Consider the following 18501-nt stretch of genomic DNA (forward strand, 5'->3'; position numbering starts at 1 on the left):
TTTGTCTTAAAAAAAAATAATAGCGATTCAAATGTCGAACATATTTAAAAGATCTATTTATTTATTCTTTTAAAATTGTTTCTTAAATTAAGTCAACTCATCACTGACATGCAATGGTTAACGAAAACCCCTTGTTCAACTAACACCAGGAAGATCGATTTTACTGATAATATGTTTTATTCAACAAGTTTTCTCAATAGGTACGGAAGTAGTACGTATATATGAATTGTAAAAGTATTTGTCTTCAATTTAAAACGGGTATATAATATTTATACTATCTACGTAAGTGCTAACAATTCACATTTCAGACAGATTAAGATCGCCCTTCTCGCCGTAACAATAACGTTTTGTAGCGTGCTAGATACTGTATATACAGAAGATCGAATTGATTTTTTTATAAATAAATAATCTTGTTTTACTGGATGGTTATAATAAAAATATGAAAATACTGAAAAATTATTCAGTTCTTTTTTCTTAGTGTAAACGTTGACTCATACATATTTAATAACATATTCTATCATTTTTCTCCTAATTACTCCAATATTTTTTATGCAAAATCAGACAAAGGGACGGGTTTGGCTTTGACGATCTGATGAGGATGTCAAAATAAACTTGTGCCACTTGTTATAGAAATAGTATTTTTTATGGACAATAATGGAATTATGCACCCGCTTTCGCTAACGGCTTACGCTGGCGGGGCACCAGTGGTAGATGGTAATATGAAGTCAAGTCAGGCAATTTATCACGATGGTTTCCTGGGAGAACAGCGTGTAGGTCAACCTGACATGGTATGTAATGGGTTCATTAATCCACATTAACTAACAATCTCCTGTCCTCCGAACTAGTAATTTAGTAACAGGTAGTACGGTTACTCCGTTTGTCATTATTTTTAGGTTTTTGGGTTTTGTCTACACGTCATACGCTAAGATGCAAAGCGTACGACGTGTAGACTACCCCCGTATTGGTGGTTGCTGTGGGTCGAAGTTGTAGGATGGTACATGAATTATGTGGGCCAATCCCGGCGGCACTGCAATGCCGGGCCGACCCGTGACGGGAGTGGAGCGAGCCCCGAACATCCCGTCGGTTTACAAAAATCAGTTTAATATACTGGTCCCTCAGTGAGGGAACTTTCAGATATTAAGCTGAAAAGAACAGATACTACACTTTGATCTTAGCCAAAAGGCCGAGAAGCGATGACAACCCTATCTTACTCAGGGAGGGTCATTCAAAGAAAAAAAATCTTAACACCGCCAACTAGAATTCTGCATGCATTTTAAGCAGCGCCACCTAGGAGTACTTATGACAACTAAACCAACTGCATACTGCATTGCTTCAACGTTCATGTAAGCAAGCATTTCAGTTAATTCTATGTAGCAGTTTCGATTTTTATGTTCTTATGTTATACTAGCTATGCCCGCAACTTCTTATGCGTGTTATATAAGTCTGACGTTGACCAAATAGAGGCAAATAAAAAATATTCATAGTTTTAGCTTCAAACATGTCGATTTTCTATACAAACTATCATCCCCTATTTTCTTTTAATATTTTTACAAGTTTGAATGTCTTATTTATTTATATTTAATCAACAGCCGAAAAAATAGGATTCAAGTTTCTAGCCTTAAAAATGACGTTACTTCCATATACAATCTTTTCAGTTGTTTCTTTGGTTCAGTAGTTTTGGTGTGAAAGCGCGACAGGTAGAGTTACTTTCGTATTTTACTTCATTTTTCTATTGTATATAACATTTATTACTGTAAGGTGTGTTAGTTTAAACATTAATATAAAAACATTATAAATATATAAAGCTTATATTCGAAATGATCTTCATTAACTGCAGTACACTGTTTTAAATGTTGAGACCGTAGCACGCACTCTTTGCATGGAAAAATTCATCACTGCCAAACTTATGGATTGCTTTAGGGACTCCAAATTATCTTGCCGTTTAGAGCAAGCCTTACTCTCTATAACTGACTATAAATAATCTAGGGGATTAACATCGGGACTAGATGACAGGCAGTCTTCAACTTTAATGAAGGCCGAAACTTTCTTTCCAACAATACTTGCGTGGATCGAGCTTTATGACCTGGCGCTGAGTCTTGGTGAAAAGGACCATTCTTTATTATGGAACATGATGGATGGATATTATAGGGGCTTCACTACCCTCTCAACTATCTATACGCTTGTGCCGATGTTTCTATTTCACAAAAATTTAGCTTAGTCTCTCCATCATAGCTCATCTGGTTTGATCCGCACCAAACCATTACTGAAATGGGACAATAGTCCATGTTGTACTCTGTTGACTAATTGGGAAACTTGTTTAGAGCTTTGAGCATAAACACGACATTCTGCTTGCTAAAATATTACTCAATTGTAAAAATTATCTCAACCATAAAAAATGTTCTTATTAAAACAGCTAAATTCCATCCTGCAGAACAATCTTCTTCCACAACCACATTGGGTGATCGCATTACAGCAATGGTATTTCCGAAACCGATACGATATTAAAACCTTCAAAAAAAGAGCTTATTCCTTTTTTAAAGGTTGGCAGTTCTCCTGCAATTTCCCTGGTGTTGGCATTGGCGGCCGCCTCAATCCTCGATCGTGTGCCACAATCTCGTTTACCCCCTATACTATAAAATTAATAAAACTACTTCAAGTGAATTCGCCATGGTGAACCAAAAGTGACTTCATTTCAACCTGTGGAGGATGATAAATGGGCGATGAAAATATAATATTATATTCCAATTTGTTCTAAATAAACTACTACAAATGTTATGTTACATAATAAAGTCGCTTGATTTTCGTTTCTATTCCAAACATTATTCAGCGATGAAACACGCTCGCTGTATAAACCAAATCATTATAATTTTGGTGACCTTGCTTGTCGCTTACTTGTCACCGTCCATTCAGAAGCGATATTCCCTATACTACATACTATACATGTAGGTTACAAAGCATGTTTTTATCGAATACATATGTGCCTGAGAAAGTGAAGCCAAAGCGATATTCCTTAAACTATAATACATATTCGACGGCCTCGGTGGTCTAGCGGTCTAGCACACCGCTTTACGACCGATGGTCACGGGTTCGATTCCTCGCACGGCACAAACATTTGTATTCATGAGTATGATTGTTTGTATAGGTCTGGGAACACCCAGACCGAAAATTTACAAACATTCTATGTATATATTTACGAAAAAAAATATATTTGTATCAGTTGTCTAGTACTCATAACACAAGCTTTAGCTAGCTTAAATTGGGCCTAGATGGCGCTGTGTGAATTGTCCTGAGATTATTATATGTATAGGTTACAAGACTTTTTTATCGAGCGTGTAGCCGAGAAAGTGAAGCCAAAGTGGTGTAGCGATGGGTTACAACACAGTGGTGAATACATAATTATTGTATAAGTATTATGTCTGTCTTGTCAGGTCAGTTAGCCCATCGTAATAAGTTCACGACGAATTTATCTCGACAATTTTTTTCATGGATGATAATGGAATGGAGGGTCAACGGTTTACGCTGGCGGGGCACCAGTGGAGGACGATAAAAGAGCATGAAGCCAGGTCAGTTAGCCCATCTCGATAAATATCAATTTACCAGTTTGGTTTCCAGGGAGGTCAACCTGATATGGTATATTGATAGCAATGAAAAAACATAGTACATGCTGACAATGGATTACCAAATGGAGGATTATAAAAGAGAGTCTCTCTTGAATCTCGTACGATAGACCCTGACATGACCAAGGATGTAATAAAATACATTATTACATCCATAGTAAAGATTGTTATACGTATTACTGGCTGTGCCCACGGTTTCATCCATATGAAATTTAAAGCCTATATGTTATTCTGATGTATAATCTATATCTCTGTAAAGTTTCAACAAAATCCATTCATTAGTTTCTGCGTAAATAGTAACAATTCATTCATTCATGCACAAACTTTCGCATTTATTAATAAGATGTTTCCCTACGTACATTCAGTAGTGCCAGAATAGAATTGCAGTTAATAAAATGTTATCATTAATTTTGTTAATGAGTTGCTAAGTTGATAGAAATACATCATACTTTACCTGTGATAATCAAAATATTTACAACAGCTATGATAACGGCTTCTCTTTGATGTTGTGCATTATGGCCCACAATATAACGTGAAATATTTTCATAGCTACCAACTTACGTATAGTTTACTTGATTACGCTTGGCAGCTATGCAAATGTATTCTGAGCTTGAACTACGGTGCAATCAGATTAGTTTGGTATTTTGTTTATATATGTAATCATAGGAGATTGTGGAATACAGGCCACTTATGTAGTTCTTGATCTATTTTTATAAGCTTTATATTTCAAATACCAAATTCTATTCTAAATAGTGACTGCTTTCTATTGTTCCCGTTCGGTTTCCCTTCCTGGCCCTAGTTAGTTGTGTTTCTTTGTATAATATATTATTATATACAAATACTAGCTACTCGCCCCGTATTCGCACGGGTGTACATGTATTATATATATGTATAAACGTTCCTCTTGAATCACTCTATCTATTAAAAAAATCGCTTCATAATCCGTTGCGTAGTTCTAAAGATTTAAGCATACATAGGGACGGGCAGACAACGACAGCGACTTTGTTTTATACTATGTGATGTAATGATATACATATTACGACAATACCCTGGTTTCCTTTATCGCCCACTGAGGTTTTTTTTTTTTTTTTATGGATGATAATGGAATGGTGCACCCACCTACGCTAACGGTTTACGCTGGCGGGGCACCAGTGGAGGATGATAAGATGAGCATGAAGTCAGGTCAGTTAGCCCATCGTGACAAATTCACCAAGAATTTATCACGATGGTTTCCAGGGGAACCACGTGGAGGTCAACCTGACATGGTACATTGCTAGCAATAAGATGATCAGTCCACATTACTAACAATCCCCATTCCCCCCCGCCCACTGAGGTTTTTTTTTTTTTAAAATGATGATAATGGAATGGTGCACCCGCCTGCGCTAGCGGTTTACGCTGGCGGGGCACCAGTGGAGGATGATAGGATGAACATGAAGTCAGATCAGTTAGCCCAACGTGACAAATTCACCGGGAATGTATCACGATGGTTTCCAGGGGGAACCGCGTGGAGGTCGATCTGACATGGTACATTGTTAGCAATGGGATCATTAGTCCACATTACTGACAATCCCCTTCCCCCCCGCCCACTGAGGTTATAATCATAAAAAAAAATATAGCCTTCACCATGCTTTGTAAACATTGTTGTGGGTTATAATCATAAAAAAAAATATAGCCTTCACCATGCTTTGTAAACATTGTTGTGGTTGAAGGATAAGGTAGTAAAATTACAGGATAAGAGACATCTTAGTCCTTCGTAATGATAACGCACGTGTCGTATCAGGGGTAACATGTTCATAGTGCTGTTCATATACATAGGCGACGTATATATGTATATACGTAATTCCAGATAAAAAAAACAAATACAAAGAAAGCGTGCGTCAAATTCAGCGTTTAAACTAGCCTTCAAAAACTTCAATTTGCCAAGTTCCAACAAATTTGCACTACAGATCCGGTATGGTGTTGCTTATACTTAAAAACTGCAATGGATTGTTACTAATGGACCAGATGCACTCGGTTTCACCTGGAACCCATCGTGAAAAATTCCTGGTGAATTCATCTCTATTGACTAACTGATCTAACTTCATAATCATCCTCTGATCCTGCACTGATGCCGCGCATTAAGACTGGTGCCACCTTTCTTAAAAAATAGAGCAGTATAATTTTTTAATGATAATATCTGCTGAAATTAACGGCTGGATCTGTTAAAAAAGATACAAAATAGAGTCTACTCACAATTGATGTAATACTAAAGCGGTGAGTAAAAATATAAACTCGTAAAAAGTGAGTGTTCCGAATGCTGAGCGTTCAACATACCTACTTACTATTTTTAGAAATCTATTTATTTTTATTTAAATGTGTTGTTTTACTTCTATGAACTGTAAATATTTTTGTTTATAACTAGCTGCTCCGACAGACGTTGTCCTGTCTTAACTATGATTATGAATCCTGTATACTGTGTAATGTGTATGTATGTATTCACTTTTCTAAAGTCTCACGCCAATTTATAATCTTTATCTTTCATAAGAACCTTTTCCTGACAATTTATACATATAAATAAAATTGAAGTGTCTGTTTGTAATATTGAAATAACTGTTTTTTACTACATGCATATGAATATAAATACGGTACATATACCAAAATAACATTTTTTACAATTTTTGCCTGTCTGGATGGGACTTTCTTTGACAGGTAACTGATGTAATAAGGAGTAACTTATCCTAAGTTTATTTTTATTAACTTTTATTTTAGAAAAATAAAGTTAAATTCCACGCGGCCGAAGTCGCGGGAACAGCTAATAACAAATAATAATACTAATAATAATAATAATCTTATGACAATTCACACAGCGCCAGTCAAGTTAAGCTAGATAAAACATGTGTTATGAGAACTGATAAAAATACATAGATTTTTATTTTCGTGAATACATAGATATTACAAATAGAAAACACCCAGACCAATACAAACAATCATACTCATGATTATAAATGTTTGTGCCGCGCAAGGAATCGAATGGAACCCGCGACCATCGGAAGTAAGGCGGTATGCTAAACTGCTAGACCACCGAGGCCGTCAAGATAACTAAAAACGAATTAGCGAAATCAATTTGTTCACGTATAATCTACCCTGATCAAGGGAAATAGGGATTTCATTTTCATATACATAAACCAAGAGTAGTGTAATAAAAAGATTCTTTTTATTGTGATGATTGTTTAGTATCTACCACAGTAATTAAATCTAGACAAACCAAATAGGTAAATAATGTATTTTATAAATGGATGAATACGGATGTTTGTTCCACCTGCCTTCCTGACAAAGTAGGTATATACATTTCCCTACAGCATGGCAGGTGGTGAGCCAACTGCAATCATTCAGATAAATTTGGTTTGTTATCGTTGTATTGGCTGGATTTGAACTCAGGGTCGTAAACACCACAAAACCACGGCCAAGGCCACGTGGCCTCAGCCATGGTTTTGTGGTTTCGAGAGCTCTCCTAATTCTAAATGTGAATCGTGAATTATTACCGATAAATATAAATACGATTTTTCAACTTAAACGAAATAGTACAAAGAGATACGGTCGAATTAAAATCTTTCTCTATTGTCAATAATTTCCATATTCCACAATTATTTTGGTAGTTTTTTCATACGTTCGTTTACATTATAGAAGTTACATACGGATCCCTAATGTTTTTGAAAGTATTCTATGTTCATGAGGAATAATGAAGAGAGAAAAGTAATTTTTCATTTCGATTCAGTACTTTCGGATCTTATTTAATACAAACAATCAAATTTTCCCTCTTTATTATATCCGCTGTCTGTTTGCTTATCTGTTTGATTATCTTTTAAAGTACGCAACGGACTTTAATGCAGTTTTTAGAGTGATTCAAGAGGAAGGTTTATATATATAATAATTAAATACATAATAACCGAAATCAATTTCATGCGGATATAACCGCAGGCAGATCTAGTATTGTATAAATTGAAGTTTATATCTATGTATTGCGTTATATATTAAATTAAATATTGTATTAGCATTTATTTCTTGTTCATATATCCAAATCTGTTTATCTAATATGTTGCGTCAAAGATCTGAAACTCGTTTATTTAGCAGTCATATAAAAATAAGAATCGATATGATATACAAACATTCCACTTGTATTGTTTTAAATCTAGATATATATCTGATTCGAGTGTTTAAATTCGAGTGTTTATGTCTAAAAATATAATAATTCTAAGATTCTAATGCGCCCTTTACGGCGACTTGGGCCGTCTTTATACAAACGTTGGTCTCTCGACCGATCAATCAACATCATCGTAATCTATGAATAATAAGAACTACGTGGTACGTACGCGATTTTGTGATAATATTGTTGTCTAATATATAAAATTCTCTGTCATGGTGTTTGTGACAAAACTCACTTGAGGCGATCATCTTGACCGAATCTTATGAAGCTTTGTAGGAACATTCAGATCTGAGGACGTTAGAAATTTTAGAAATTTTTCATAGGCTCTAAGTCAGACTCAATTTTTTTTTTATTTTTGTTAAAATTTTATTATTATTTATTTTATAATTCGGCTAAAAAAATACATACAACGATAAATTTTCACTCTGCACACTTCTACCATATACCATCATTCTATAATGGCAAATGGCAAAACAACGATTGCCGGCTCAGCTACTATTTTTATAGAGTGAGTTTTTTATCACATACTATGAATTCTGTCGCCATTTATCTCTATAAAAAATATTGGTAGGTTTTTTTTTATGGATTAATACCGAATGATACACTCTTAGGCGCCTACTATACTCGCAGGGTATCAGTGGGGAACGCTAGGACGGAGCATGAACTCAGGTAGCATGGTGATTGCAAAATTTGTATGAAGGTTTAAAAATTAATTTCTGCTTTTCAATTTGTTTCTTAGTGAAATTAATTCAGTTTCAAAAGTGGGTAAATATTCTATTTAACTATTGACTGGATGTACTCTTTACTATTAAACCCGTATTGGATGCGCTAGTAGGCTAACAGTTCTCACCTGTTCAGGACATGTTTAACATATTTTAAACACATTTTTTTATAGGGTAACCACACTATTCATTTTACATTCAGGGGGGCCCCTGAATGTAAAATGAATACTGTGGTTAATATTTATTAACCGTTCTCACCAGTTCACTACCTGTTCAATATATTTTTAAATATAATTAGTTTTTTTTAGAAAGTCACTAAAATTAATGTGTGGTTAATAATTAGTGAGGCTTTGTTATATTGAATACGCAGATTCATTTACTTTAACCCATCATTATCACTGTACTTCATTTAATACTCACATTGATGCACATTATTAAATAGATAAGATACAATAATACGTTGTAAGTCAAGTGCAATCTACTGTAAACACTCAATACTGCCCTGTCATACACATAATTCTGCGCAGATATCCATTGTACCTATTAATATTATGTTTTCTTAAAGCCTATAATCGAGAATCTTTTATATCAATCAGCAGATTAAATATAAGACAGACCTTTTATCAATTCATATCTTTGCTGTAACCACTGGCATAACTCAACTTATGCGTGCATTTCGTCTCAATTATGATAGGAAGTCACGGTAAAAATGTGTAGAAGGCAATAAAAAGGCAACAACGTAAGGTGTAGGAACATTACTTGTTGTACTTATAATAAAAAAACGAAAGTTTGTGTATAATTGATACATTTATTTATGACGCCGTGGTAGATAATAGAAATTGTATAATTTTAACAAAGAAACAAAATAATATCGAACGTCTGTTTTGGATGTTCATTTTTAATATGATGAATTTTCATTTTATAGCAATACTAGTTGTTTCGGTTTCACCCGCGTTAAATTAGAATAAAAAATATAGCTACATGTCATTTTGATGCATAAGGTATATTACTGTAAAGTTTCATCCAAATACGTTCAGTAGCTTTTGCGTGAAAGAGTAACAAACATACTCACAAAGTTTCGCGTTTATAATATTATTAAGATTAAGATTGAATACTAAGTACTATTTTATTACATAACTGCGACCAGGATAACTTGATAATTAATAATCATGTTTTCTGTACCAATCTCGACACTACACTACACTCTCTCGTTCTGTTTACATTAAATATCACGTGCAGTTCATATTATTCATGTTAATTTATAAATAAATAGATTAAAGATTTATTTATATCATCAACGTGTGTTGACATAACAAATAGGACGCAGTTAATAAAGCAATAAGAACGTGTGTATGCCGCAATAACGGCACGATCATACCTCAGTTCTGATAGTCCAAATTATTCCAAAGGATTCACGAAAGTGACTTTGTACAAAGTCGTTTGTGTGTCTCGCTATATCTACCTGACGTGGACGGCTTGCATTTTATTTATTTGCTTTGAATAGGTTACAGAAGTTCTTAAAAATACACAGGTCCATATTTTGGTACATTTTGAGCACGCAAATATATATATGACACTGAAATTAAGTATTAGGGTATAGAGTCACGTGGGGCAAGTGTGCGCACTTAAGGTTTGAAGTATCATATAATAAAATATTTGAAGTTAACTGGAACAAAACAAGGTTTATTATATAAAATATTTAATAATCAACAACTTAAACGCAAAGTAAATAATTATCATTTACACAAATTCTTTGGAAATCAACAAAATCAAAACTGTTTAAATGCGCACACTTACCCAAGTATAGGGGTAAGTGTGCGCAGTAGTGCGGGTAAGTGTACGCAACATGTAACATACAGTAAATAGAGTCAGACTCATATGATAAACCAGAAAATAGACATCCTCAACCTAATAATATATCAGTTCAAATAATTCCTTTTCAAAGTTATTGCATTGTTCATGCCACCAGCTCTTACAGATGCTGTATTGGATCCAGTCTTCATTCGGTGGAAATATGTATTTTTCTCCACACAGTGGGCAAAATAATTCCTGCTCATCATTTTATTTATTTTCAGATCAAGTCGTATCTTCTTTTTTTGCAATTTATTCTTCCTCTTGTTTTTTGTTTTTCCAATTCTACTTTATAAGGACTTACAGTATCAATGATTGACTTTTTGCCTTTCTTTCGCCGATTTTGAATCACAGTCATTCATCCAAGAAATGCCTAAGGCCAACTTCGGTATTTCTTGGATGGATGACAGTCGTACATATTCATTCCTAGACGAAGGTACACTCATTATTGCGGGTGCCACACTGTCGTTTGCTACCAACCTCCGAAATTAATAAAACAAATTGCATCATAAATACAAAGCCAAAGCGGAGCGGGGTAAGTATTCGCATGCGCACACTTACCCGACATGCGTATGCGCACACTTACCCCAAACCATCAAAATAAAATTTAACCAGAACTGAGCAATATTACGTAATCGTCATCACCAAAAGATTAAACACGGCTTATATTACATAAAATGTACTGTTCGATGGTATAAAGCATGATTTCAAAATATAAATATATTACAAAGGAATGAGTCTCTCATTTAAGACAAAAATCGCAATATTTCAAGCAAAAAACAATACTCACTTACGGAAACAAAATGGTTCACCGGCGGACAGTGAAAAAGTTGCACTAAGTATAGCCTTTTGTGCGCTAATGAGGAGGGGTGTTATCAGTTCGTACCTATAAACCGTTTTTGAAATACTTCGAGTGCGTACACTTACCCGCTGCGCACACTTACCCCACGTGACTCTATAACACCTTAGCCTTCCTTAGGGTAAAAATAAAAAGCAATTAATCAGTAGTAATAGGGAAAGACATTATACATATACCGAGCCCCATTGGTAATTTTGATTTTTGTATAATATGTAACTTAATATTTCGCTCCGAAATGTACATAAACTGATAGAATTTCTCAAATTGCTGCAATATTTGTCTGCAATATGATCAACTTGTTTTTTTTTATGGATGTTAACGGAATGGAGCGTCCGCTTGCGCCAAAGGTTTACGCTGGCGGACCACCAGTGGAGGATGATGAGATGAGCATGAGGTCAGGTCAGTTAGCCCATCGTGACAAATTCACCAGGAATTTATCACGATAGTTTCCAGGCGGAACCGCGTGGAGGTCAACCTGACATGTTACATTGCGAGCAATAGGGTCATGAGTCCACATTACTAACAATCCCCTTACCCCTGATGAACTTGTTACATGGAAATTAAAATAGGTAACCACCTTTTGCCTTAAGGTATTAAGTCCTCCATATGCACCTTCATTTGTGTATTTATAGATTAAAACTTTAATAAATAAATAAATATATATTCGAATTAATATATATTTATAATTATGAAATATATAATTCGGAATAAACATATATTATCTATTTATTAAAACTCTAATTTAATTAATAAATTAATGTATATAATAAATTTGAAATAATTTAAAATTCAAATTCTTTATTTGTGTTTATTTTCATGATATACATGTTATTGCTAGTTGCCCTAATTTATTAATATTTCGAACTTCCAGTGAGGCGATCAGCTCAGAATAATGTGGAGATGAGCGACGATATATCAGTGGAGCTGATACAAACTAACATCACCTGGCTGACGGCCAAGACAATCCACCAGGCCGGGTACCATCTACACTCCATAGAGCATTTGTAAGTTTACCTCTGATCTTTTATTTCCCACTAGCTGACCTCGCGAACTCCCTTCCGCAAAATCAAATATGTCAAAGGCTTTTGAAGTTTGGTTACGCAATAAAAGAAGACATGTGGCAGAATTGAGAATGTTAAGATGTATAGATATATGTAACTCTTTCAAAAATGTAGCTTATACATCAGAATAACACATTGACTATAAACTTAATGAGGGTGTATCCGCGAGCACATCGAGTGACAAAATAAACCAGTCACAATTGTCAGAGCAGATCAATATGCAAATAAAAAAAGTAAGGTAGGTAGATTGACATTTATTTTTTAGGTACATTGATTTAATTATCCTTTTAATTTCAGGTCAGTTATTGATGCACCAAAATTAGAACATGTGGCCGTTGAAGATTTATCTAAAATGCCCAGACTGAAATCATTGTAAGTACCTAATAATAATAATAATAGAAGACCAGCGGAAGATAAGAAAATGACAATCGTGAAAATAATAATAATAGCAATATCTTCTGACAAATCACACAGCGCCAATTAGTCCCAAGCTAAGCAGGGCTTTTGTTATGGGTACTAGACAACTGATAAAAATACATAATCACATTTTTTTTGTAAATACCTACATAGAAAACCCCCAGACTGATACAAACAAGCATACAATAAATATATTATAGAATACAAATGTTCGAGCCGTGAAAAGAATCGAATCCAGGACCATCGGAAATAAGGCGGTGTGTTAAACTGCTACACCACCGTGGTTACTTATCATTGTATCTACGACATCACTGCACTTGCATATATAACATTTAATCGGGTCGAGCTCGCAACTAAATTAATTTATTTGTCGTGATGCCATACATGGCTTCCAAAGAATAGTAGCACCGCTGGAATAATACTTACAGCATCATACAGTGTTTGGTGATTGTGTTGGCAACAAATTGTAACTAATAAACTATACTGTAAATCTTATACTGAACTATTTTTATTGCTTCATACCTGACAGGTGAACTCCGTTTCTCCTTAGAATTATAAAATGTGTTAAAGTTCAATAATTTACTGCTTTTTGATATTATAATACAATTTTTTTTTGCGGTGTCTAAATATACAAACTTGACAGTTTGCCAAATCAGGAACGCGATATATAATTGTCCATGCGCGAAACAAATCTCGACGACCCTATAACTGCGGCTAATTTCCCTATGGGTCCATCCTATCCGTTCCTACTACGATATTACACAAACACACGACACCGTGCTCGCTGGCGAAGACGATGACCCTAACTACACTAACCGACCAGGCGCTTGGGCGCCGCGGGGCACTCCACACTGGGCCAATTGATATGAATAAAATACTCACAGATACAAATATTTGTGCGAGGAGTCAAACCAGCGACCATCGGAAATAAGTTTTCGTTGTATTATGTTAAGATAAATAATTTATTATATTGTCCACAGATTCATAACTCAAGCACCTCTGCTACGTCGATTAAATGCATTGCCGCCAATGCCGGAACTACGCACATTGTACGTATGTATTTGTTTTCTTTTTACTGACTGACTCTGGGCATCCTCACCTGTCTACAGGGGCGAATGTTAGGGCTTCAGGGTGAGCCCCTTTTGTCTCGGTATCAACTTCGGCAGCCACAATCCTTGGTTAAATGGGTTAAAAGCCGCAGTGATGTCGTATTTACTAACAGGCCTTCAAAATTAATATTTTATTTTTGAAATGAATTAATGCGCAATAGGATACAGAATAATATAAATTAGAACACAACATAGAGAAGACATATTTTTTATTTATTCTTTTAGTATAAAATTTCTGGAAGCTGTCCTAGATACTTAAAAAATCACTCGCACACCTATTGGTCGTAGCGTGACGTTAGATATCCTATCACACTCACGAATATCGTGGCTTTCTATTGGATGTAATATTATGTTATCTGTGCTATTGGTAAAAAAAAATCTGTTCAATACATCCAAATATAGGTAATATTTGGATGTATTGAACAGATTTTTTTTACCTACCTACAATACCGACAATACCTACAACCTTTTACAATATTAGGATATCGGCTTCTCGCTTTTGACATGTCGTAAATCGTTGAGTAACGTTAATCTGAAATGGATTAACAGGTATTTTGACAAGAAAAACAAATGGAATTTATCATATCATCGAAAAAATGACTAATATAAACGGATTTAAATTTCGAACAAGCCTAATGAATCACATTTAAAACACCGCCGTGATAAGAATAGCTCAAAGATTCTGGAATATTCTAGAATAATATTTAAAAATGGAATAACAAAATAAAATAGATAGAGGATCTAATAATGCTCTAATATCGGTAGTAGCAAGTTATCCTTTACTACGAATCCTTGTTTCTTGGATGTAAAATCTTCTGTCGTACCTCTGGTTCACTCATTTCAGCTGCAAGCAGATTAATTTATATGGTATGTTTCAGCTGAACGATAAAACATGACTAGTAGTAAAATTACAGGGAACGGGAGTATTTTGACAAGAAAAATATGTACAAACAAGCTTAATGAATTACATTTAAGACACCGCTGTGGTAAGCGTGGCTCAAACATTCGGGAATATTCTAGAATAATATTTGAAAATGGAATAACAAAATAAAATACGAGGATCTGATAGTGCTCTAACATAGATAGTACTCGGTAGCAAGTTATTCTTTACTCAGGATCCTTTATTCTCGCATGTAGAATCTTTTATCGTACCTCTGTCTCGCCTATTTCAACTGCAAGCACCTTACTTTGTACGGTATTTCGGGTTAAGGACGAAATATGGTAGTAAAATTACAGGGTACGGAGCCATGGCACGTCAGTCGTCGAAATGGCAACTCATAAGAGGTCCTATTGGCATCACGTGACTACCTGATGTTCACGTATACTGGCGATGCTTGATTTCAGTTAATTTGCTATTACAGTTACATAAAAAGGGATCTGTTTGTTTTATAATAATAATATCCTTGGACAAATCACACAGCGCCATCTAGACCGAACCTGAGCAGAGCTGCTGAATATCTATCAGTTTGATATATTTTTAATGCAAAATTTACATGAAAAAAAAAGTTACTTTATAATATACTTTATACCTCGGTAAAGTTGTTGGACTATTATTTTAATACAGATATTGCATCATTACAGTATGATTACAACATCGGGTCTTCTGGAAGTGCCCAACCTGAGTCGAGTGCATTACAAGAATAGGAATAACTACTCTCTATCTTATCTTCAAGCTGTGTAAGTCCAATATCTTGTTACAAACACAGCTTTAATTATTTATTATAAGTCTCTGAAATAATTTTTTTCGAGTAAAGGAAAAGGGTAAAAACATTCGTACTTTAAATATACATTATATATTTGAATCGTAACACATGAAATGCTTCAGATAAGTGCAGAAAGTAAATATAATAATTCCTTGTGATTTCATTTGAATCAATATATAATCTGTAGTCTAGAGTAATAATAATATAGAGTAATAACAACTATTTCCCGTAAAAATGTCTACAGATACCCATACACAACAAATTCAAATTTCGATCTTGTATACCTAATCCTATTTTTTCTAATTTGGAACTCAAATATTTTTTCTTTATAATATTACAATTAATTCTGATTATAATTGCCAGTTATAGAAACTTATAGAAAAAATGTTTTAAATTAATAAAATATACAAAAAATTCGTAAACTGAACATTTTTTATTAGGTTCAGTACAAACCTTTCATATTTTTTTTATACAGAGACTTGGAGGGTAACCACATAAAACGCATCCCGGCGCATGCGCTCCGCGTCCGTGCCGATCAAGTGTAAGTCAATAGGTACAGACCAATTATCATATTATTTTATTTTTTTCATTAATTATTCTAATTGTTTATGGAATATTTTAAATAAAAAAAGGCTGATAGACAACAGTATCTTTCAGAAAAATCGGGAATTTAATTCTTTCTCTTTTTGTTTTATCTACCTCAACGTATTATATGTACTATTTTAAAAAGTATATATTTATTTGTATGTAAGTAATATAATAATTATTAAAGCTAAACTAAAAATAAAATTACCAGCTGTAAAACCTATAGTTATTTGTATGTAAGTACTAAAGTACTATTAAAGCTAAACTCAAAACCTAAAAATAAAGATTACAAGCTGCCTAAAAAGAAATTAAAGCTGCAAAACCGAACCATGCTCAAAGTCGTACAAACAGATGTGTACATCTGTATATCACAACATTGCTCATCGCGTCATCATTTGTCAAAATTAAACCCATTTTCTTAAAGTAAACGTCGTTGCCAGAAATACTTTTTGAATTCGTTTCCAATTTCTAATAGAGTAAGTTTAGTGCTTTGGCCGCGGTATCTTTTTTTAATATATTACCTTTTTAGTAACTACAAGAAATTGATATATTATACATATATAATTTTATCACAACTTAATTCGATACCCTGACGCGACTGTATGACATATGACCTCATTCATAATTTTTTTTTTAAGAAATGCATTTGTTTCTACACTTTATTATTAGATATATAGTACACAGTCACAGACAGACACACAGTCTTACGTCAGAACGAAAAAATAATAATTTTGTATGAATCTGTGTAACATATAGTATTTCGGCACGACATCTTTACAACCTATTATTTTCATAGATTCATTTACAAATTTTTGTCCGTAAAACAAATAAAAAAAGACTGAACTAATGACTATTCAAAAGTGCTTCAATGTAAGTTTATTTGAATAAATGATTTTCTATTCTATTCTATTCTACTGTTTATTTTTTAGAATAATAATAAAATAATAGTTTGCATACACAAAAAAAATGTTTTGCAGCAATACAGGTTGTTTTATACATACAATTTTGGTTTAATAAACATAAGAGCGGTACCAACTCTTAGAAAAGGTACCTAGTGTAAATTACTCTGTGGAAAAAGCCTTTGTTAGTTCTTAGTTAACTGTAATAGGACGAACGACGATGAACGAATTTTTAGATATATTTTGTTTTTTTTATCATATCTTCACACTCATTAAAATTCACTAATTTATTTATATATATTATTATATAAAATTACCACATATTACTACTAGATATCTAAAATAATGATTAAATGCAATCATATTGTGACATACATTATATAATTTGTCATCATTTGTTTAGTGTAACATTTTTCTTATAACTGTAACTTTGCATTTATTTAATGACGTTTCGGACCGACATTGCAAATTAAAATGACGCTATTTTCGCCGTTAAAATGGAGATAAAACATATGTTCATATCCGAGATGAGTTGGCGTACGAACTGGGGCATACACCTATCGATACATTTGTGTATGCAACTCCTTACTTTGTATTATAACAAGCTACGATTGTTTCAACAATATACTTAACTAGTTATTTATCCACTGTTTCAACCTCTTTCAGATTATTTCTGGAATAAAAATGTCATACAACAAAAAACAGGAACACGCAAATTTCTTGCTAATTCTTTATGGGTTTGCGTTGCGAAAGAGTGGTTGAATAAAAAAATATGACTATTTAAACGTGGTTATATTAAGTTTATTTGTCCAGATTGTTTCTGATCAAAATAGCATGAAAAAGAGCAACACGCTAGTTTCTTGCTCGTTCTTCTTGTTATGACTCTGCGTTCCGATTGAGTAATAGAGTCAAAAAAATATAACTATTCAAAAGTGTTTATTTGAAAAAGATTATTTCTATTCTTATTACATATGTATGTCCTTCAACATGATACAATCGTCTATCTTAGCATTGTCTTTAAGTAAGATAAATTCAGCAGTTTATTTGTAAAATGACAGACAGACATACAAACATAATCGCATTTATAACTACTAAATAAAAAAAAGAGTAATAAAAATCTGGAAGTAATAAAATATGTCAATTTGAAGATATTTTATTTAGTGTTTAACACGAGTATAAAAAGACAGATTATGCAGTGGCCTTAACTGATCGTAAAGCCTACAATTCATCCTTGTGACTACAGTCTACCTTCATATCAAATATTATGATATGTTCAGCAAAAAGTTACAAACAGACGGACACTTTTGAATTTATATTATTAGTAAGAATTTAACATCACACTGCAGACCTTAAGAGCCGTACAAATAGAAAAAAATATTTATTTTAAATGAACACTATGTGATAAAGAAGTAACACCGCCAGTCAGTTTATGCGATGCAATAAAATTTTCGTACGTCAACTCTCCATGTTTTTAATGACATATTTTTACTAGCTA

At 33.6% G+C, this 18501-nt stretch overlaps 1 protein-coding gene and 1 non-coding gene across 2 annotated transcripts in view; one reads left to right on the forward strand and one right to left on the reverse strand.

Annotated features, from left to right (window-relative positions):
* The window catches only part of LOC131846681 (lutropin-choriogonadotropic hormone receptor-like), a 44084-nt gene that overhangs the window by 17547 nt on the left and 8036 nt on the right, over window positions 1-18501 (forward strand). Inside the window, exons 2-6 of the mRNA XM_059196023.1 lie at window positions 12104-12236; window positions 12591-12665; window positions 13691-13759; window positions 15401-15496; window positions 15998-16063. Coding sequence (XP_059052006.1) covers window positions 12104-12236; window positions 12591-12665; window positions 13691-13759; window positions 15401-15496; window positions 15998-16063 — 439 coding nt within the window. The remainder of the gene's footprint in view (window positions 1-12103; window positions 12237-12590; window positions 12666-13690; window positions 13760-15400; window positions 15497-15997; window positions 16064-18501) is intronic.
* On the reverse strand, window positions 1003-1195 carry LOC131846893 (U2 spliceosomal RNA). Its single transcript, XR_009357693.1, has one exon. It is a non-coding gene; the product is annotated as a U2 spliceosomal RNA (small nuclear RNA).

Source organism: Achroia grisella, unplaced genomic scaffold, assembly GCF_030625045.1.
Source record: "Achroia grisella isolate CSIRO2021 unplaced genomic scaffold, CSIRO_AGI_Agris_v1 utg512, whole genome shotgun sequence".
In the NCBI taxonomy this organism is placed as follows: Eukaryota; Metazoa; Arthropoda; class Insecta; order Lepidoptera; family Pyralidae; genus Achroia; species Achroia grisella.